Source organism: Culex quinquefasciatus, chromosome 1, assembly GCF_015732765.1.
Source record: "Culex quinquefasciatus strain JHB chromosome 1, VPISU_Cqui_1.0_pri_paternal, whole genome shotgun sequence".
Classification (NCBI taxonomy): domain Eukaryota; kingdom Metazoa; phylum Arthropoda; class Insecta; order Diptera; family Culicidae; genus Culex; species Culex quinquefasciatus.
The window spans coordinates 17003995-17027657 of NC_051861.1; the positions used below are offsets into that span (position 1 = coordinate 17003995).

A 23663-nucleotide genomic window follows, 5' to 3' on the forward strand; every position below is an offset into this window, starting at 1 on the left:
ACTCTTATGGTTCCGCTTGGTGGCGCTTGCGAGAGGAGCTGAGCTCCTCTCGCTTCGGTGGTAGACCACCGACTAAACTAATGCTGTGGAGGGAGTGGCGTTTATATTTATATCAAAACCGTCGGCCGCGCTGCTTCTGTGGTTTTCCCCTCTGCTTGGGGAAGGCATTTCATTTTTCGGTTTCATTTCGCTTCGCGAAATTTTGAATTGCTACCCCGTATAGAGCCCTAAGACGAAGTTCTTCGTCAAAAGTCAAAAGTTTGTCTCTTTTATAACAACTGCTACAGTTTCAACTGGATAACAGACAACGTGTCCGTTAATTCGAATGCTCGTTCCACTCAACCATCAAACCGACAGTTTCTAAGCACGTGGTTTCATGGTTTTGACAGCTGTCAGTCGTTCAAATTTGGATTCGCTCATTCGAATGCATTTCCATTCGAACTAGCGAATTCGCTTTGTAAATATTACATAAAAGAAAAAAAAAATGTTTTTTTTTCCCTTTTAAATTAGAGGATTTTATTCATTCTGCAAAAATGTGTTGCTATTGTCGCCGCGGCACTAAACCGAATTGAGCAAGTTTAACTCTCGCGACGATTTTCTGTCGCGAAATATCTGTCAAGCATGTTTAAGTGATTTTGAATCAGTGTGTTTGCTTTTTTTGTTTTGACGGCTTTGGATGATGAGAAAAACGTGGCTGATCTTTTCTGGTCTGCCAAGGAAATGGAATGCTTTAGATTAAATTATTGTTTCAAATCTTGGTTTTTAGTTCTACTACCACTAGAACTGTTTTATTTGGGGTAATTTATGAAGTTCAGTCAGTTTCCAGCTCCAGGAAAAGACGCAAAAGGGAAAAAGTCTTGGTTAAGTTGCTGATTACGGATCGATTACCGTCTGAATAAAACAAAAATAAGTGGCCTCATTGTCGAGGGACCTCAATCCGGTCCGTTGTGTCCTCTCACCGGGAGAGTTTTGCCGATGCGGGATTGCAAACATTGCAATTGCAACATTGCAAATAGCTCGCATAACCTTTACTTGAGACCCGGCGCTATTTGAAATGTAGGCGACAAATTTTGAGTACAAAATTTGGTGTTCGGGTGCATCATGAGCGTAAGCAAGTTAACGGGTCACGGCTAACTTCCACTAACAAACGCCATCAGCGTACGCGCATTATTTGTGAAAATACTTATTTAGAAAGGCTGCATACGTGACTGTTTCCAAGTTTTAATAAAATCATCCAAAAATCATGTAAAATCAAGCACCATCTCTTTTCTGTGAAAACCTGTGTGCTCAGGTGAGTTCCATCAAAACGGTCACTCATTTAAATTTGGCAGGCCAACATTTTCCAAAAATTGAGCAAACAAACCATGCACCCGCGCGCAACTGTCAAACTGAGCTTCGGCATGTAAACATTCCCCGTTGTCATAATCGCTCGTTTTTGGAACTGCCAGAGGCAGAGGAGAGGAGGACAGACGACGCAGTCACACTACAAGCAGAGCTCGAAAAACATACGTGGATATTTTCTTCTTTCCCACCTGGTGGAGCAGTTCTCCTCCGCCCGTTTCGTTTAGAGTGGCCTTCAAGACTCACCTGTAGAGAAGACTGACACGACACGACGCGCGTCCGCAAAAGGTGAGCAGAGCAGCTTTGGTAGATTCTGTCGAGCAACCTGTAAATTCGCAGCTTCCTTCAATTCCAGCCACAACGGTAAATCCCGGAGCGGTGCGCGACGATTACTTAATCCAGCGAACGAAACAAAAAGTGAAAGTTCCTCCGCGTCGTGAAGCGAACCAAAGCGAAATTATGAAACAGCTTGCCGCGTTAACCTTGGCGTTGTTCGCAACGGTGGCACTCGGTCAACGTGTCGCCCCCGGCGTCAATCCCGGTCACTATGTGAGTTTGCAAGCCGGTTCCCGGGAAATTCCTAACTTATGCTAAGAATTGCATTCTTCATTGCAGCAACAGCAGCCTTACCAACAACCTCAGCAGCACTATCAGCAGCAACCTCCGGTCGCCCAGCAGCAGCACTATGTAAGTTGTTGGGAAACGCCCGAAAAAGATTCGCTAAAACCCCACTAAAATGATCAAATTTGTCCTGTAGCAACAGCAGCAGCAGCAGCAGCAACCCCAATACCAGCAGCAACAAGTGCCGGTACAGGCGCAGTATCAGCAGCCGCATCAAGTTCCGGTGCAACACCAGCAGGTTCCAGTTCAGGGCCACCCGCAGCAGGGACAGCCCCATCCACAGCAGCAGCATCATGGGCAGCCCCAGCAGGTGCTGAATACGCACAACATTCAGCACGAGAAGCAGTGAGTACATTTTGAAATTTTGGAGACTAAATAGTCATGTTGACATAGCATGAAATGGTTTTAATTCGAAAACCCTGGACATTTTTTTTGTGGAGTTGATTGCAGATGCCCAATCAAGTCGGTATCGATTGTGAACAAGTTATCAGTTACAAACGCTGCAAAACACTGATTAATATGAGTTTTCCTTATCAGGGTTGAACTTCCACTGATAAATAGGTACACACATATTGAAGGTTTGGAACCTTAAAACGAAACAAAACGAGGTTATCATGTTTTCTGGGTAAATGCATATTTTCCTATTTTCAAAAACATAAAATTCTGTGTACATTTTCAATTAGACTCCAGAGTAATGTTCAAAATGTATATTTTTTAGTTTCCCTTCGGTATTAAGGTCCGTTTCGGCATTTTGTAAATTAGTCAACAAACAACGGCATGATCATAGATTGACATATCTTTCAATTTCATGAAGATTGATATGTCGGATGGATTGCACTGGCAAGTCTTGAGCCAGCTAGTTCACTTGCATTCACGCTCTTCAAAATATTTTATTTCTCCTCGACGTGAGCATGAGCATGAGCATGAGAGACCACCCATGGTTGTCCTTCTCCGTTGCTGAACAGGACCGTAATATCCCATCAGCACAACTGGTCACACGCTTCAACGATCAAATGATGTTTCCCTTATCAACAGCATGCATGAATGCGCTGAAAAGATAAAACATCACGATCATCAAAACTAGAGCCGGTGCGAATAGGAAACAGTCGTTGGCCACCAACGGCGCCCGCCATGTCAGTTTGTAGATCTCGAGGGGATGGGACGGGAATGTTAGTTAGCACAGGCTGCTACCAAGGGTGGGTTCTATACGATATCCACACCCCGCGTGTGCCGGAAAACTACTTCTACTTGGGATTTTGTTAGTGGGGAAGGGTAATGGCCAGGATTCATCATAGAGGATGATGATGTGGCCCAATAATCAATGAATTTTGTTGAATAGGGTGATGTATTATGTATTCTCAAGGCAAACAATCGGATGATGCGGATGAGACCGTTCCCGGTTATTTGGTGTTAAGTTTAACATAAATGATTCAATCTTAGACAGCCGGCTGTGGAAAGATAGAATCAAAATTATGTGTGATTAAAAGGTGAAATATTAAACTCAGCGTAACATATTTACGTAGAGTTGCCCTGAGACTATTTATACTTTTAAATTATTATAAGATGAGCGACCAATTAATGACTGAAGAGTTATGATGTTATCTGAAGGACTTGAACAATCGCGTTGAAACAATATTTGTCGCCGTGATTCGCGGGAAACGAATGGTCGAATTGAATGATAATTTAAATAAAAAAATGCGTCCCGACGGACAGGCACCTCGAAATGAACTGGCTCAGCTCTGCTGTCATCATGACAACCAGAGCTAGCCGCACCTTCACACACACACGCACGAACTCACCCGAAATACACACCGACGACAATCGACGAAAACGGAACGCGAAAAAAAAATGCGTCCCGACGGACAGGCACCGCGAAACGAACTGGCTCAGCTCTGCTGTCATCGTGACAACCAGAGCTAGCCGCACCTTCACACACACGCACGAACTCACCCGAAATACACACCGACGACGATCGACGAAAACGGAACGCGAAAAAAGGCGTCCCGACGGACAGGCACCGCGAAACGAACTGGCTCAGCTCTGCTGTCATCGTGACAACCAGAGCTAGCCGCACCTTCACACACACACGCACGAACTCACCCGAAATACACACCGACGACGATCGACGAAAACGGAACGCGAAAAGAAAAATGCGTCCCGACGGACAGGCACCGCGAAACGAACTGGCTCAGCTCTGCTGTCATCGTGACAACCAGAGCTAGCCGCACCTTCACACACACACGCACGAACTCACCCGAAATACACACCGACGACAATCGACGAAAACGAAACGCGAAAAAAAAAAAATGCGTCCCGACGGACAGGCACCGCGAAACGAACTCATTTTATTTCTCCTCGACGTGAGCTAATTAACTTCTCGCGAATGGGTCCCCCCGCGGGGAAAAAATCCGTTCCGCGTACGCGTAATCCGTTCATCCAGCCGGGTCAATCGCGAAGTGCTTCCCCGGGCCGAATCACGAAAACCACGGATACTTCAAGGCGGACCTGGTCACCATCTGTTTTCATTAACAGCAAGGTGAATATCCCGGATCCGACGAAGCTACACGCATCCTACGTACCTCGAAGCCCAGTCCAAACACGTGCAAAGACGTCCCAAGGTGCCCAGCAGAAAGCAGGTTCGTCCGGGAATCCTCCGGTGGTAATCCAGCTTCATCGAAATCTACGCTCCTAACCTCAAACACGTACGGTGTTTTGAGTGACGAGAGTGGTGATGAAGGCAACGACGACGACGACAAAAAGCAGCAGAACGATGAAGACAACGCGATGGCCACAGAGGACCATGCGAACGCGAAAAATAAAAAACAAGTGCCTATTGTTATTCCCGATTATCCCGGCGCAGCGGTGCACAATTTATTGTCTCGGGCTGGCTGTGAGTTTGAGTTGCTCATCTTGAAGAACAGCGTTCGTGTTGTCACACTTAACCGTCCAATGTACGAAAAAGTGTTGACCGTGCTAAAAGATGATAAAGTTCCGTACTATTCGTACCAGCCGCGTGACGAAGTCCCGGTGAAAATAGTACTAACGGGATTCATCCCAGTGAACCCGGCAGAGCTAGCAGAAGTGTTAGCGGATTATGACGTTCAACCCCAGGAGATTCGTGTTCTGTCGAGAACCGAGACGGTTACAGGCGAACACGTGCTTTACCTGTTAGTGTTCGACCGGGGGTCGGTAAAACTTCAAGACCTTCGCCGGATTAAAACGTTGAACGGATTCGTGGTAAGCTGGAGGTACTTCACCAAGCGGTCGTCCGACGCAGCCCAATGCCACCGATGCCAACGCTTCGGTCACGGTTCTCGCAACTGCACACTGACCCCCAAGTGTGTCAAATGCGGGGAGGCTCACCTCACGGACCAGTGTTCGTTGCCCCGGAAATCGAGCCTGGGGGGAAGTAACAACGCCGAGAGCACCAAGGCTCAAATCAAGTGTGCAAACTGCGGACAGAACCACACAGCAAATTTCCGTGGATGCACGGTGCGAAAGACCTACTTGGACGTGCTGGAGAAGCAGCGGAAGAAACCAGCCAACCGTCAACTCCCAAAACCAAGTGCTTCGACGGCTCAAGGTACGACGCACCCACCTGGGTGGGGGCGTTCCTACGCTAGTGTGACCGCTTCCGCAGGCGGACCTACCACGAGTCCCGACACTGCTCCCGATGGTGCTGATCTTTTCACCCTTACGGAGTTCCTTTCGTTGGCAAGGCAAATGTTCTCCCGTTTCCGAGCTTGCCAGAATAAGGAACAACAATTCATGGCCCTAGGGGAACTGATGATAAAGTACGTTGGAGCTAAGTAAATTACTTCGACGTTTATAAGACCCACGACACCAGGGCGACCTGGTTAAAAATTGCACTCTAGATATAAGTATTTCCTTTTCCTATCCCCTTTCTAAAGCAATATTAGTAGGTTTTTTTGTTAGCTTTTTCCTGCTCCCGATAACGCTTCTTCCAAACTTAAAATTATTAATTGATGTTCATGTGTTAATTTATAGTTGTAAGGACATCCATAACTCTATAATCTGTAACTAAGACACAAAATCTGTAGATGATAAGTACAAAATAAACAACAAATTGAATTGAATTGAATTGAATTGATATGTCGGATGATGGTGTTTTTCACAAATTCCAGAAGTGTCTCCAAGGGTAACCGGTTCCAGAATGGCCATGATGGGTCAGCAAACATCGGCGTGACATATTATTTTCAATTTCATGAAGTTTGATGTGCAACATAAGGTTGCATTAAAAAAAGTCAGGTTGGCCGTTCATGAGGTTTCCGGGAACCGGTTCCATCTTACCCGGAACTGGCCGGTAACACTCTAGAGTGGTTCCAGCAATCGTGTACAGTAGTTGTTCGGTAACTGGGCGTTGTTTAACTGGGCGCTCGATAACTGGACCGTAGCCCAGTTAAAAAGCAGACAAACGTCAAAAAACCAAAACAAACCGAAATCACCGAGGGGTTCATGGATGCAAAAATCTTGTTTAACAAATAAAAAAAACTTTTTTCAAACATTTATGTAATTTCAAGTCACAATTAGTGAAATATGAAAAGCAATCATTGTAATTAAATTTGAGTAACTTTTATTTTTATATTTCATCAGAAAAATATTATGCATCGGTAGTCCCCTCGTTATTTTTCGTTCAGCTCAGTTAGCGAACAGCATTCGGTGACTGGGCTAAAAAATAACTTTTCGGATGTTCCGGATTTCCGGAACTGGTGTTTAATACTTGTGGCCGAAGTATAGAAAAAAGGTCAGTCGAATGCAACCCGGAGCATCCTGATTGATTTTTAATTTTTAGCCGGTAATACAGGTCGTCAAAATTGGGGCCAAAAAAAGGTATTTTTTGTTGTAGCGGATGCCCGGTGGCCAAAATGACCAAATCTGGTTTTCCAAGACGATTCCACAAAGAGGACATCGTAAGCATTCATTAGAGGTCAAGGAAATCGTATTTGGTAAAAAACTGTTTTTTTTTTGCGATTTTTAAATGTTTGGGGTCGAACTTATGTGTGATTTTTTTGAGATTTAAATTTCCAAAAAAGTGCCCACGTGGTTTATGGATGGTCCCTTACGGAAATTTGAGTCGGTTTTGGGTTTCAACTTGCGTCGTCAGGTTGATCTTTACCACATGCACAAGGTATTTCAGCAATCAGGGTGGCCACCAGTTTTGGATTTTCAATTTCCCGGGTTTTTCCCGGTTTTCTCCCGAGGCCTGAAGGAATTTTTCCATATAGTTTTAAATCAAATTACAATGTTTTTTTATAGACTGACGTTAGTATCAAAATACTTTTTAAACGCATACACAACGTATACTTTTGGTTCAATATTTTTATTTCTCAATGGAGCTTTCAAGTTGAGAACAAAAAGTAAGAAGCCGTTTTTAAAAGTTTTTAGTCCAAATCCTTATTTTCCATAATGCTTGTGATTTTTCATCTCCATGCTCCACCATTTTTCTTAACTTAAAATCAATTAAAAATCGTTTTGTATTAAATTTAAGAATAACATAAATTATTACTGTAAAGCAGGAAATAGCATTTACAATGTTGGGTGCAAATACTCTTCAGTTTTCTTTGAAAAAGCTTTTGTAAATCCAAGAAGAACGATTCTTCCAGAGAAAAAGTGCCATATATTTAAACAATCGGTAACTAAAAACATTTTTGGCGGATCGATTTAGTATCTTCGGCAAGCATTTAGGTATTGATGAGATGATTTCTAGAAAAAATTTTAATATCAAAAAAACCCCTTTGGGTTGGCCTGTACTTCAACCCCTCATTGCGACTCCCAGATCGCGCAAGCATAAACATAATTCTAGATACATCTTTTGTATGAGCCGTGCCAAATTTATTGAAAAAAGAAAAAAATAAACATGTTTGGATGTTTTTAATTTTTTGAGTAACACAGAATGATAAAAAATCAATTGACCGTGCTGCGATTTTCTGAACAACACAACCAAAACAGCCAAAATTCAGTTAATCTTTTTTTACGGAATTATCAGATGAGAATTAAATAAAACCCAACAAAAACTCAATTTTGTGTTTGAATAAAAATAAAAAGTGACTGTTTGTATTGAAATGACTATTATGCAGTTGAACTCTGAAAATATTGTAATTTTAAAATATCTGAAAATTTTATTTAAAATTTAAATTACAATTTATAAAATAAATTTTAAAGAAAAGATATTTTCCAAATGTTCTGAATTTGAACACAATTTGATAGGCATTTAACTGTTGAAAGATTCCCAAATAACTATATAAAAATATCTTAAATACCAAATATTTCCGACATTTTAAAATTGTACAAAAGTACTCAAATCTGATTTAAAAACACAAGCACAAAGTTTCATGGCAGTTTGTCCTTAATAATTTGTTTGACTAAGCAAAAAATCATCTTATAAAATACTACTGAAAACAGATTTTTGAAATTCCACCAAATGTTTTACAGTAAAAATTGTAAACAGTCCGTCTCGATTATCCGAAGATTTGAACAATAAAAAAACAATTGTTTTTTTTTATTTTCTTACTGTTAACATCAAATTCGAGTTCAGCGCCTTCATTTTAGTCACTGTTGAATGGCTGATTGCCTATTTAATTTAAAAATGCATTTTTTCAATATTTTATTTCAGCCATTTTGGCCGCCATCTTGAATTTCATAATTCTAAATAATTTTAAAATAGTTTAGGCTGGTACAAATTTTATTTAGTTTTAGCCTCCCCCCTTCAAAATTGGCCCGAAAAATCAGGGGGCAATTTTTTTCAAAAAACTTCTAAATTATAATGAAAATTTAAGTGGAATCAACTGAAATCAATTTTAGATGTTTTCACCTGCGTTCAGAATCGTTTTTAGCATGTTTGGGTTGATTTAAAAATCATTAGAATTTTTGAAAATTGTCTATGTTTATTATTTTTTTCGCTAATTTTTTGTTTTCGTTAAATTTTACATTATTTGAAAACTAATGATTGCAAAACAACTGAACAAGTGTAAAATGCATTTTAAAACACTTTTTCCATGCAAATGTTGAAACTGTAGCGTTTTATTTCAATATTTATATATTTTTATTTTTTCCGAGGCCTTCGGATAATCGAGTCTGAACTGTATTCTTATTTTTAACGGCGCACATCAAGCTAAGCTTTTTGCACCACGATTTTCGGTACGCATATTTTAGTATCTTCGAAATTATGGGAACTATCGGTTATTTATTCCCTAAAGTTACTGTCAACAAAAAAAAAAAAAAAAAATAAAGCAGATTTGCAGATTTTGACAATTTTGGAATAAAAAGACAACAACTTCCTTGGCTGCTGTGCACCCTCAAGTTGATATTGAAATACATAACAAAACAAAAATAAATTGTTTATTATGCTTATGAAATTCAATAATTATTGAAATAAGACATCAAAAATCATAGCGCTGAGTAAATTTTCTATTGAACCGCGAACTTGATCAGAAAAATTGCAACTTATCAAACATTTGTTTTTTAAACCGGGTCCGGTGGTGTAAGTGGTAATCATAGTTGCTTCTCCCCTCGCCAAAGAAATATACAATAGAATACTCAACAAAAAAAAAACAATCAAAGCCTAGTAGCTTGAGTCTATTACACAAATTCAAACATTATTTTCCCGAATTCTTCATTTACAATAACTAGAGTAATATTCTAATAGAGAAAAGTATACGTTGAAGTCATTTAAGAGGAATTTGTCAAATTTTGACAAAACTAAAAATATTTTCCCGATTTGTCAGTCGAATTCCCGAGTTTTTCCCGGTTTTCTTCCGGTGGAATAAATTCCCGGGTTTTTCCCGGTTTTCCCGGTTTTTTCCCGAGGTGGCCACCCTGCAGCAATAAGGTTTGGCAAGACAAGGTGGGAAAGGGAAGCTATTTGCGATTGTAGAAGGTATTGTTTCGATTCGCAACATGTTGAGCTGTTAAGGAGGTACTTGGAACATCCTCTATCTTTTTTCATTTTCAAATTCTCGTATATCTTGTACCTACTAATAATACTGTAACAGTACAACATAGTCAATATAAAAAAAACACAAACTTTTTAACTAAATAGGCACATTGCCGAGCACATGGACGTGCCGATCGACACCAGCAAAATGAGCGAACAGGAGCTGCAGTTCCACTACTTCAAGATGCACGACTCGGACAACAACAACAAACTGGACGGGTGCGAGCTGATCAAATCGCTCATCCACTGGCACGGTAAGTTGGTCATAGAAAAAAAAACCATTTCCATTTTTGTTCATGTGCTTGTTGGTTCCCCACATACACACCGAAGGCTCGTTTGTGTTGTTCTTTTTGTTTCCGGTTTTCATTTGTTCCGGTCCCTCTGACTGTGTCACACTTGTACCTTTTGGGATGGATTCATTGTAACCATTTTAACTACATTTTTTGTTGTTGTTGTTGTTGTCTCTCTCATCAACCCATTATGGCAAAAGGAGGGTTAGTGCACGTGGTGGATTGTAAACAACATTATAGCTCATAGACGACAAAACTAATCCGCCTCCGTTTAATGGCTGACGTTTCTTTCGCTTGCTTCAGTTGCCACCGAGCTGTTGGGAAGTATGACATTCTGTTGGATTATGTTGCTCCATTGTTCTGTTGTTTTGAAGTGTGAAAAGTTTTTGGATAAATATCAAATATCACCTTTTGCCATAATGGCTGCCACAAGTATGACAGAAGGGGTTCGGACGCCATAATGAGATTCTAGATAGAGCTTATTGGAATCCCAGGTACAAGAGTGACCTGCAGAGGAATTGAAGTTTTACTTAGAGCGAGAACCTTCAAGCATATCTTTCTGCATTGCATGATGATTAATCGGTTCGATGTTTCCTACTTCCATTGCTCGAAAAATCCCCAGAGGAAAGCAAAAATCAGGACCAACCTGCCCACCAGGATAAGATATTTTCGAACGACGAGCTGTCTGCACTGATAGACCCGATTCTGAACTCGGACGACCACAACAAGGATGGGTTTATTGATTATCCAGAGTTTGTGCGAGCCCAGCACAAGGCGGCCCAGCAGGGAACCGACCAGGCGGCCGATGGCAAACACTAGAATTTCCAAGAAACGCTAGTGTCGAGCCATAAGAGACTCTCTTTTTCTTTATGTTGTTTTTCCGTCTTCAAAATTATGTGCTTAAACATTCCGGTTTATTCCTTACGAACAAAAACTAAGTATTACTTCCAGTTGCACAAAATGTATCGAACGATTCTTGGCGGAACTTCTAATGCCAAGAACTCCGTTCCCGACTGATTGTTAAACAAAAATCTCATTTGGAATGTCTATTGTTTCTTTTCTTCTGTTCAACGGGCACTGAATATCCAAAACGAACAAAACAAGTACGAATCAAACTGACGATTAAAATCCACACTCTATTTTTGTAAAAAAGGTGATTTTTGAAATGAAAAAAGAAAATAAGATGTAAATTTCATTACACACAATAAACATTTGCCATAATGGCAACACCATTGACATTTGTTTTATAACAACCTCCATTATGGCAAGCCACACTACACAGAAAAAAATATTCCTGTAAATTTACATTATTTATCATGTACCAAAAGGTATCATGATAAATGATGTATATTTACATTAGGTTCATTGGGAATTTACATTAGATTCATTGGAAATTTACATTAGTTTTGAATATTTACATTAGTTTTGGAATTTACATTACTTTAGCAATTTACATTAGTTCAAAGCAACTAATTCTGATTGGCCAATGGGAATGAGAAGCTCGACTTGGATTGCAGTAGGAAAAGGGTGTGGCCTATGTTCTATTTTAAAATTATTGAAGCGGGCAGCAAAAGGAAATTCGGATTTTAAAAAGTTGTAGGGGACGCTTTCTTGTCGACGGCCAAGTGGAATAACGCTGGACTGGAATCGAACGGACGACGGGTAGGATGTTCGGTGTTGCTGCTGCTACCCGCTGCCGACTGAGCCATCTTCGGATTTTATAAACGAGCGGCTAAAGCATCAACTTGTTCAGGTCGAGGCTCAGGCAGTGGGCCAGCAAAGTATGAGAGCGATAGAAAGAGAACCAAATATAACTATTTTTAGTTTGGGTAGTTTTGAAGTCAACGTTTGGCAAAAATACATTGGATATATGATTTACATTAGATAGGAATTTACAGGAAGCCGAACACGGGTAGAAATTCATCAGATTTGAGTTTCCATGCTCAACGTTTCCATTAGATTCATGATTTACATTAGATTTAGATTTACATTGGAGTAATTTCCATGACTTTTTACTCTTTACATCATATTTCAACATTACATTGAGTGAGTTTACATATGAAACAGTAAATACGTGCTATGTAAATTTACATATTTTTTTCTGTGTAGATGACAGCTGCTCGCATCCAAACATAAAGCTTGTACATACAAACACTGTATTGTGCTCGTCCCGTTTCCTGTTTTTGCTCGATTCTGAAACGGAACATCGCTCCCGTAGACGACAGGGGTCACGCGGAAAAGTCACCGAAACCCAAACACATTTACTCCGACGACGAACTGGAAACCATAGTCGGTATGGTACTGAACCAAATGGATGTAAACGGGGATGGTTTCGTCGATTATGGCGAGTATCGGCGCTCCGAAGTGGACCAGAATCGGCGGGCCGACTACCCGGAGGGACAACCTTAAAGTGACTGCGGTTACATTGTGTCATCGTATTTGTTTACCAATAAACAGGCAACTTCCCGACAGTTCGCTACGGCTTGCGTTTCTTTGTTCATTACTAACCATTAAACATCCGTTACTTGCAAAACTCGATGAACTCTACAGAGAAGGAATCGAACGGTGCATCGAACAAGCACGAAGACACCGATACCCCGACGGCCATCTATTCGGATGACCAACTGACAACGATCGTCGAGGCCGTTCTAGGCAGCATGGACCTGGACAAGGATGGCTACATCAATTGGGCCGAGTATGTGTACTCTAACAAGCACGGCCAAAAGTAAAAAATAGTGTAAATTTTACTGTAGATTTTGTTTGTACATTTTTGAACAAATAAACATAACTTCTGGTAAGGGTGACTGGTCATGTAAAGTGGTTCCTAAACTAAAACCAAATTGTTCATCTGTCACTTTGACAGCCAGCTGTCAAAACGCACTGCAGTGAGGTTAGGGTTGCATGACTGCACGGCACGTGTTTACTAACAATTTTCAATCTAGCAAATCACCCCAATGAAGATGGACCCTCCAGTGGAGCGGAAGATGAACCGGATGTAGTGTCGATCTATTCTGACGATCAGCTGACATCCGTCGTAGAAGATATACTAAACTGGGACCAGGACGGCGATGGCTTCCTCGACTGGCCCGAGTTTGTGCGAGCCGTGAAGAACAAGGAAGACTAACAATTTAACTACTAACCTACCGCTATGACACGGATTGGCGCCTCTCCCCGGTTTACTATATAAATCTTGCATGAAATAAACGAGCACAGTTCTGGGACTAAACATTCCCAAAAAAAGAAAAAAACACCCATTACCTTATCCCTCCTGAAACTTATAGATACCAAAGACGATGACCACCACGGGGGTGCTGGCGCCGGGGAGCACCACGAGGAACCGGAAAAAACCGAAGCGCACCCACAGGACGACGAAACGCTCCAGTCGCTGATTGATCCCATCCTGGAGCTGATGGATAAGGACCACGACGGGTTCATCTCGTACCCGGAGTATCGCGCCGCGGAGGCAGCGGAATCGGCGCAGAATGCGGCGGAGCATCACTAAACACTGGAGCAGGACGTAGCTGCTGGCGAAGCTCAAATTAGATATTACCTGTTGGAGTCAGTGTGGAGAAGGCTGATTAGAATGGAGTTTTATTTTTGTAAGGGTAGAATTAATCTTTCCTGTTTCCGTACAATCGTCGTGGGCATGCATTTGTTAATTTTCGAACGAGACATTAAAATTCGGGACGAGCTCGAAAAGTGCAATTAAAATGAAACGAGGAAATGTTTTACTTTGAAAGAAATTCTTCCCTACGACCAAAGAAGCTACACTCAAACCCCGATGGTTTGACACCAACTGTTGTTTACTTTTTAGTTTGACATCTCTGTTACACGGAGTTCACAAACACTATCAAACGTTTGTATTGATAGTGTGCGTGAGCGCCGTGTAAAAAGAGACAGTTTGTCACCTTTTGGTTTGACTTTGACCAACCAACGGGGTACAAACTAGAAAAGTGTCAAACGAAAAAGTGAACAACCACCGGGGGTTGAGTGTATTTTGTGTCGTTGGTTCACCCATACAAGTCTCCATACAATTTTGGCAGCTGTCCATACAAAAATGGAAAATGGTACGTAAATATTCCAACAGCTGTAACTTTTGAGTAAATTTTCTGATCAATTTGGTGTCTTCGGCAAAGTTCTAGGTACCGTAAACTGGGGTGACTTTGATAGGATTTCAATTTATTTTTGGAATATTTCCCAACTGGAAAGGTTTTTCTCAAGATAATTATTTTTAAAACATGTACTGGGGTAGGCCACACAAAGTTCATGCACTATTTCTTGAAAAAGTTATTTTTCTATAATGCTCAGAAAAATAGTTACGTTAAAAATTCTCATTTTAAATTCCGGGGTGACTTTGATAGTCATAGTTTTTCTTGATAAAATCAGATTATAGGTGTTCAAACTTCAATTTTACATTAAATGAACCATCACTAAAGTTGATAATATAGTTTTCAAGAAAAAAATCAATGTTTATATTAAGTTAACTAAGTTTTAAGGCTTTTTAACAAAATACATATAAATTTTAGGTAAAGTTGTTAAAAAGTCGGAATTGTGCCTGAAATTCGTTAAATCTAGTATTGTTCATAAAATTATCGATTTATATTACATTTTAAACTGAATTCGAAGCACGAATCACAAGTTTTCACATTTCATATGAAATTTGTTCAATTGAAATTGCCTATAAATTTGGAGATTTTTTTGAATTTTGTTTCAAAAACATATATTATTTAATATTTCCAAAATTAGTTTCTCCTAGTGGAAAATTGTCCAAAGAATCCGAAAATGTATTCCATTTTCCCAGTGTTGGTATTATCGCGCTCTCGCGAGAAAATTTTCTCTCTCTCGAGTTCTCGCCGCGAGTCTCGAGCTGCCGAGAGAAACTCACCGATTGCCCGTGCTCTCCTCCGCTCGCGAACGGGCTTTCTCGCGAGCCAGAATTGCCCGTTCGCGAGAAGTTGAACGTGTTAGAAACGAACAAAAAACAACACAGCGATTGAAGTTACAGCTCTATACCATCGCCTGGTTCGTATTCATAAGCCTGATAAACCAATTGCTAGCTTGGGACGAACGGCTAGCACGAGGCGCTCGCGAGCGCTCGCGGCGAGAGCGAGAACGCGAACGAAAATGCGAGCGCGAGCGAGAAGAGAAAAGAACCTACAAGTTCTCTCCCTCGTTCGCGAGCGAGAAATGCTTTCCTTCTTCTCGCTCGAATTCCAACAATGCATTTTCCGATGCAAAATTATGGTCATTGAAAAAATCACGACACTTTGAGGAGTTTAAAATAATGCCTTTCATCAACATTTTCTTAATAATAGTTAACTAACTTTTTAAACCTTTCAAAATGTTATGAAAAGTTCTTCTTGAGGTACTTTGAGTACTTCTCTACCATGGTCAGTTTGATTCTAAACCATTCCGTACGTATTTAATTTGTACTCTTCATTTTGCGGAAAAATCTCAAACCTATCAAAGTCACCCCGGCTATCGAAGTCACCCCGTTTTACGGTATTGTTGAGGACTATTGAGAAAAAATTAGTACACGGGAAAAAATGCCAATTTTTGAATAAACTTTTTTTTCTCAAAAACTCAATTTCCCAAAATACGTATTTTTTTATTTTCCAGATTTTTTTTATATTGCTTATTGCGACATAAAATCACTTTTCTCCTTCGCTGTGACTGACAGGAGGTTACAGTCGCCGAACTACCGCTGTGTAAAAATCAGCAGGTTGAACTGAAATTCTACGTTGATTTGGCTGTCAACCTGATTTGTTTTGAATATTTTCCAAAAAGTCAGCAGAAAACTCAAGGCTACCTTTGACAACAGCTAGGGCGTCCAATTTTCCCGGGTTTTGAATTTCCCGGGAAACGGGAAAAATATTTTTTGAATCCCGGGAATTCCCGGGATCCCGGGAAATTTTTGCAGCAGTCATAAAATCTATATTTTCATTATGTTTGTTACGTTTTTCTAGCTTAAATCATAGAATTAGCTCAAAACTGTAAATGGTGATAAGCTACACTTCAATTTGAACAAGGACAGCAGTCTTTAGATAGTTTAAAACACATAAAAATGTGTTCTTCGATGTGCTTGAATTCTGAATATATTTATTTTATTTTTTATTTATATAATATAACATTTATATAATACAAAAGCTTATATAATTTCATTGAAAAAGTTTAAAAAAAAAAACAAGAAATAAAATTATACCAAGCAACGTAACACTTTGGATAAGTTCAGAATTTTATGTTTTATATTTAAAAACAAATTTTAAAAATTATCTTTAAGTCACTACCAACCAACTACCAACTGAGGATAATTGGGACAGCAGTCTATTCAAATTATTCACTCAGGAGATTTTAGAGCAATAAATTTGGAAATCGGTGTACTAATTGTTTTGATCTGTTCCTGTTGTAATTGAAATCAATCAAAACAACCAGAACATTATTCAAAAACAAATTAGCTTAAACTGCTGTCTTAATTCGTTACTTTTGTCCTGATTTGCTCCAGATTCCGGTTTATGATGAAAAAGTAAAATCTTTTTTTAATAAATAAAATTTAGTAGAAAATATCTAAGCCGCATAGCATTTTGAGGATCTGTAAACAAAAATTTGAACAATTTTCCCTGCCAAATTAATGCTGTTATAGCCGAATACAAATTTTAATGTTTTAACATGCTTATCGATTACTCATTTCTACAACCAAATCTGAATTTCTAGATCAAAATTTGATATGTTTTCAATTTCGGGAATTCCCGGGACAAAATATAAAAAATCCCGGGATTCGGGAATTCCCGGTTTTGGAAAAATCCCGGGAATTCCCGGGATGGACGCACTAACAACAGCCAAAAATTTGTTCTGCGGCTGTCATGCGGCCATTCTTCTGCGGTCATATCAGCGCGCGTGAACTCTAATTATTAACGCCCGCGATATTATGTTTTAGAAGAAAAAAAACCCGCAACTTTTTTTGATTGTTTTTTTTTTGGAAAAAATGTGATTTTTGGAAAAAAAATCTAAATATCATACATAAACAAATTTTGACCTGAATTTTAAATGTAAAATTGAATTTGCAACCGAAAAGTGCTTTACAGATTTTTTGATAAAGGGCGTTTTCAAGATATAGCCACCGAAAGTTTGATTTTAGCGAAATATTTTCAGTTTTTCGATTTTTAAAAATACACTCAACCCCCGGTGGTTGGTCACTTTTTCGTTTGACACTGTTTTTGTTTGTACCCTGTTGGTTGGTCAAAGTCAAACCAAAAAGTGACGAACTGTCACTTTTTACATGGCGCTCACGCACACTATCAAAACAAGCGTTTGGTAGTGTGTGTGAACTCCGTGTAAAAGGGGTGTCAAACTTAGAAGTGACAACAGTTGGTGTCAAACCATCGGGGATTGAGTGTAGTGACCATTTTATTGTTTTTGAAAAGCTCGAATCTATATATATATATATATATAAAATTTCGACGGTTTTGTCCGAACGCGAATCAGTTGATAACGGAAAGTCGGATCGGAGCGCTCTTTGTTGCGTAGGGTTCGTATAAGCCCAAGGAAGGTTTTTACGCTAATACGTTGAAACTTTGGCCACTCTGGAACCGATTCCGGAGCATCGGCAAATTGTATGGAAAAAAGCTGCGTAAAATCAAGTTTTGGTCACAGGAGGCTGCATAATCAAAATAGAAAAACGTCAACAAACGAAAAAAGGCAGAACGAAGTCTGTCGGGTAAGGCTTGTTTACTATAAAATTGTCCAAGAGACATTGAAGATTGGAACTCCGGTTGCTGAGATACAGCGGCCTAAAGAAAAAAAAAGCAGGAAAATTAAAATTGTAGTTCTTTAAGTCTCACCCAAGCAAACCTCCAATTTCTAATGTCGATATCTCAGCAGCTTTCATAAAGAGTTTTTGACTGTTGCAAAGTAAGAAATAGCTCAAATAAAAGTGAACAAGCAACTCTCCATTGCTGATGTATACTAAATCTGTAATCTACTGTATCTAAAAACGTTGATTTTACAGCGGAAACCTGCAAAAGTGATGAGAATTGGGTCCTAAAATGAAGCTTAGATTGCTGATATTATTGTTTACAGCGATAAAGCTTATTTTTCTGAGTACAATGACCCTTTGTACGACCACAAAGAGTTTAACATGGATTTTTAAATCAATTTTGAAAAATTAACCTCGCGATCCTTCTTGACAGAAAAGGTCCTACTTGACAGCTCGTTCCAAGGGGACCATAGTTGATCCATCGAAAAAATGTTGTCTTGTCATTATTTTTTTTTTGCATTAAAATGAAAAAAAATGATCAGAACGTTGTAGATAAAAATTGACATAGGGCTTTAGTACCCAATTGGTCGAGCGGCTTAGGGTGATTAAAATGGGCATATTTCCCCTATACTATATATAGTGATCCGATTTTCAATGTTAAAACATGAATCATTCGTGAAATTTTTTGATCTTATCGAAAACAATTCTTTGAAAATTTGAAGTTCTGGCAACACTGCCCCGGCGGCAGTTGGAAAACTCGGAAAAACTCAAAACAATCTCTCTCGCATTTCCCGCTCTCTCTCTCTCACACTCTCTTGAACGTCCATCCGCACCAGGCCAGGTGTAGATAACAATCACCGTTGGGATCCGCGTTGGTCGGCGGCGTCGGGTTTTCCGCCAACACTCTCTCCTACACACACACACACACACGGAGATCACCCACACAACGTCCTCACGCCGCAGGAGGACATCCCGACCAGGGAGTGAGAGCAAGAGAACCGTCGGCCGCCGCAACCGAGACTTCAATATGTTCCGATGTTCCATCGTCAGTCTTTCGGTACAGTTGGCACGGCTCGGTCGCGGTTATTCACTCTCCACCAACTACGGTGTGGACAGGCGTGCGTGCGTGTGGTCCGTGTGGCCCCAAGTCAAGTGTCCTCTGGTGCCCCGTACCGTCGTTGTGCCACCTCTTGCCTCGTCACGAGAACCAGAAGCGGGTTCGTTTGTACAAAGTGGCCAAAAAGTGTCAATTTTCCCAGGGATCAAGCTACGGTGTCCAGATATCCGGAATCCATCGGTAAGACCGCGGCCAGTTGCGGGTCCAGGGTCACTGCAGCAGAAGCAGCAGCATCGGCTCGGCTCGGCTTGACAGTAAGGAAAAACTCAAGGAAAATTCGATCCGACAAAAGAGAAGAATAGGAGGGGAACACGAAGAACAAGTCAAGTGTGGGAGGTTTGTGGGTGGGGTTGGTGGTGGTGGTGGTGGTAGTCTGAAAGAAGAGCTGGGAGCGGACTGGGAGGAGAGTCTCGGCAAAAGTGTTGTATTTTGCTCCGGGTTTTGACCGACGTCGCCGTCGTCAGGCAGAAGTGGAATAGAATTTTGTTGTTGTGTGTTGGGCTCGCCGAAGAGAATGTGACCAATTTTATACTCTACAACAGCGATTCTCAACGGGGGTACCGGGCCTACTTGATTTACATGGCAGGGGGTACCAGCGTAGAAGAAGGTTGAGAATGGCTGCTCTACAATACAAGGTGTCTGCTGTTAAAAAAAATGTTTTCGTGTCAAAAAAGGTAGAATTAAAAAAATGGTAATTGCTGTGAAATTTATATATTTCGTGAAATCACGTGATACCGACGCCAAATTTGTGCGATTCAGCTTTTAGCAGTGTCCGGGATTCAACACAGAACAAGTTATTTTAATTTCTCTTAACATCGACTGTTTTATTACGCGATTATTTCCGAGGGTGGAATAATCGCCAAAATCTATTTCGCTTGCGAGCTTTCTTCACCCGCGAAAGAGCGAGAAGGCAAATCACGTGAAAGAAAATTCCGCTTCCAAAGTTCTCCAAGAAAATCAATCTGATGATGATTTTTTGTGTATTTCCTTGTCAACACAATTATACAATTATTTATTTTGCTTTGTTTACACACATTGCCCATCTACAAACGGTGACAGGTCATTTTTCGACGTGTGACGTTACACCTGCAAGTATAGTAGTGAAAAAGAATTTTCGCCGGATAATCAAGATGATGATTTTTTTAGATTCCTTTTACCGATCTTTCGTGCGTGAGAGAGGAGAGCCATGTTTCCTGAGGATTTTTTTCTCTTGATGAACGTTCAAAAATTCTTTTGATGATAATTCTTCCATCGCTGGTATATGATGATATGATATTCATACATTTTCAACTTGTTACGTGATATTTTGCTAGCTATAACAAATATTACATGCTTCTAAGTGTCCGGATTTGGAATCATAACGTTATTCTGATTTAGAATTAAATTTAAGTTTTCTGATATTTTCAAAAAAAAATATTTTTGGATTTGGTCAAGCTAATCTTTTACAAAGGCAGTGCGTGGCCGAATGGTTACGCTGTCCGCTTTGTAAGCGGATGATTCTGGGTTCGATTCCCATCTGCTGCAACCTTCCATCGGATGAGGAAGTAAAATGTCGGCCCGGCCTTGGTTGTTAGGCCGTTAAGTCATTACAGGTGTAGGAGTCGTCTCCATGCTATATGTACAAACAACACACCAAACCAAGCCTACTCCGGTGGAATCGCTGGCGGCGGTTGGACTCACAATCCAAAGGTCGTCAGTTCAAACACTGGGGTGGAAGGTTCCTTGGAGTAAAAGAGGTTTGGGTGCTCTCCCCATTCAAGCCTTCGGACTCCTAGGTTCGAGCAGAAACTTGCAATAGAGACCACAAAAGACCCGGGGGTCGTTAATGTGGATGGTTTGATTTTTTGATTTGATCTTTTAAAAAGTCACTTTTCTAGATCCTCTTTCAAGGGGATATAATATAAATAAAAAATGGAATTCTAAACTAATTAACTAATAAAATTAGATTTTTCATCTGAAAATGAAGTAAAAAACTTGTTTAACTTTTTTCTAAACATTTTCGGACAATTTCGATTTGTTACATAATCGCAGCACTGCAAAATGAATTGCTGCTTATCAGTAATAATCTACATCATTTTCTTTAAAAACAAAGTTTAATTGATTTTGAAAATGAAAGAATTAGAGCATGGAACTGAAAAATCCCAAGCACACGGAGAGACCGGCCGGGGCAAATCTAAGAAAATCTTGGTTAATTTAACTAAAAGTATGGGTTAATTTTTTACACAGCTTTTTTTCAACAATGGATTGTTGATTTTGTTAACCCGAAATTGCTGACCACCTGTAACTAAAATTAATTAAAAAAATAGTTGGAATTGCCATTTTTGTTGGTTAAATGGCCGAACAAAAATCTAGCATTCGACTGCTGGAATATTTTTTTCAGAAAATTAACTAAAAATTTCTTGTTTTCAGCTGAAATATTGTGGAAAATTCTGTTAAAAGCCGGCTAGGACATATTTTTCAACTATTTTTCAACATTTGTTTTCGTTGTTTCATCCGAAATATTTTTGCATGCATCAAATTATTAGTGGTTTATAACAAAACATTTCTTATTTAGACATAATTTATGTAAGTGTTGATATATATTTTCTTTAATTATCTAACGATACAGGCTGTGTCGAATTTCTAGCTATATTTTAACTAATGTCTTACTTGAATATAGAAAAATACTCGTACATGTAGTCAATAATTAGCTGTTGTTAGCAATATTTTTTTTTTAATTTGCAGTAAATTTTGTAATAATGCCAAATTAATGCTGAGTGTTTTTATTTTCGCATTTATTCTGCCTAAAAATTTAACGTTTTGTACTACCTTGTTGTTTTTTTTGCATTAAGTTGTTTAATTACTGTTAAAAAGCATCAAAACAAAACTTTTTTTAACTGTTGTTATAAAACATGTAAAGTTTGACTAATATTTTAAAAAATTTCGTTGAATTAATCTAAAAAAAAAAAAAGCATATTACAATTTTCTCGTGAATTCCTTAGAAATAGAAACCGAGCAAAATTTTCACCAGGTTTTAAGCTTATATTTTTATTATGTTGTATAAAATTAAGTGTTGTATTTACTTACCATCACTGTGAAATCATCCGATAAGTCATCATCATCTACAACGGTCTCAGGTTTAGTTATTTTTCTTGTGGTGGGACACAGAATTTTCACCAAAGTGAACCTTTTGCTGCAAATAGACATGTGAAATTTATTAGTAATTTAGTACAAAATTCTTAATTTCGACTATAAACTGAAAAAAGGAACGTAAATAAATGTAAATAAATGAGGAAAGAAGAAATATCAATAATGCTACTTACCAAGCTTGCATTAATTTAACAATTACTTTTGGCAACACACTTTCACTGCATTTGATTCAATTTATTGAACGTACTCAGATTCCTGAAAAAAATATTCTGAGTTTAACTTACCAGTTTATTGAGCAGTCGTATTGCAACAAAACTTTCAAGATAATAATTATCTTCTTTTATATATTTTATATATTTTTATTTTTCGATATTTTACTTCATCTCTATTTTTAATGTTGTCAAGTGTACGCATTTCTATGTATTTTATAATTGATGATTCTGAAAAAAATAATGGATCATTAAGATTTTATCCGTCGTAAGCAGTCGTTTTTTTTTACTTGGATTAACCAACATTTTGTTAAATTTACCCGGGCTGCTCTATCCGTTAAGAGTTGGTTCGCATCTCCCTTCTACTGCCTTCTCCATCAAACATTCTTATAACGTGTTCAACTCACTCGCATTAGAGGTCCTCATGGCGAAGGTCGTCCTGTTGCTCTTCATCGTTTATCACCTGCAAAGAAATCATCAACAAACCTACTCACCAATTCCACCTCCTCAGTTGCAACACTTTGATTTGCCACTTCAACATTAGCCAAATAGTGTAATTTGCACCTTTCACATCCTCTCATTTCATAATTAACAACGCAAACTCAACAAATCGACCGCTCTCGTTCGAATCCTGAGCACGTTCATTGGAGTTCGGGAAATCTGTTAGCTTTTTGCCTTTAGCATTTTAATATAGTATACTGAATTTGGGTTAATTTAACTGAAAATTGGCAGTGACAAGTACGTTTTTGTTAAAATTTCCGAAAGTAAAATCAACAATTTAAATTGTTAAAATTTCTGGGCACAGTCTCTCCGTGCAGTATGGAAATTACGGTTTTGAACTGAAAACCGATAGTTTACGGTAAACTTTACACACAAGATGATGATTCTAGTCAGAAATTTCTGTACTGTACTGTTTTCGTGTTGTTTCTATTACAGTTTATGATATCTAGTTTTTCCACTGTACGTTACATGTACGTAAACACACACATATTTCAGGAGTTTTTTTTTTGAAATGGTCCAATAAACCAAATTTTAAGTTTTTGCTTTTTGGGTGTTTTTTAATACCCCTGACTCAAGGCGGTTTCAAAAACACCCAAAAAGCAAAAACTGAAAATTTGGTTTATTGGACCTTTTCAAAAAAAAAACTAACTTAATCCACCTATGTGGTTGATGCCTTCCTCACTTTTTACCAAAAATGGGTAATATGAGTGGTTTTGACACACATTTCAGCATTTTTTTAGATCCAGAA

The 23663-nt window shown here is 39.2% G+C and overlaps 2 protein-coding genes across 9 annotated transcripts in view; both read left to right on the forward strand.

The window, feature by feature from the left end:
* Positions 1-1405: 1405 nt before the first annotated feature.
* On the forward strand, positions 1406-13922 carry LOC6042400 (multiple coagulation factor deficiency protein 2 homolog). 6 transcript variants are annotated; one of them, XM_038266587.1, is made up of 7 exons: positions 1410-1629; positions 1697-1890; positions 1957-2028; positions 2099-2307; positions 10022-10170; positions 13488-13726; positions 13766-13922. In XM_038266587.1, exons 2-6 carry the CDS (start codon positions 1801-1803, stop codon positions 13706-13708), a joined length of 741 nt encoding a protein of 246 aa, XP_038122515.1. In that variant the 5' UTR covers positions 1410-1629; positions 1697-1800; the 3' UTR covers positions 13709-13726; positions 13766-13922. The 6 variants fall into 6 exon arrangements, with proteins under 6 accessions (XP_038122519.1, XP_038122520.1, XP_038122518.1 ...); XM_038266588.1 differs by having other exon boundaries at positions 2108-2307; XM_038266591.1 differs by lacking the exons at positions 13488-13726; positions 13766-13922 and adding an exon at positions 13149-13454 and having other exon boundaries at positions 1406-1629.
* Positions 13923-18989: 5067 nt separating this feature from the next.
* Positions 18990-23663, forward strand: part of LOC6042402 — a 45552-nt gene continuing 40878 nt past the window's right edge. For 2 of the 3 annotated variants that reach the window (XM_038267079.1, XM_038267077.1), the window contains exon 1: positions 18990-19256. The gene's annotated coding sequence lies outside the window, so the exon portion shown is untranslated. Of the gene's footprint in view, positions 19331-23663 lie in introns of all 3 variants that reach the window. The other variant, XM_038267078.1, reaches the window with a different exon arrangement.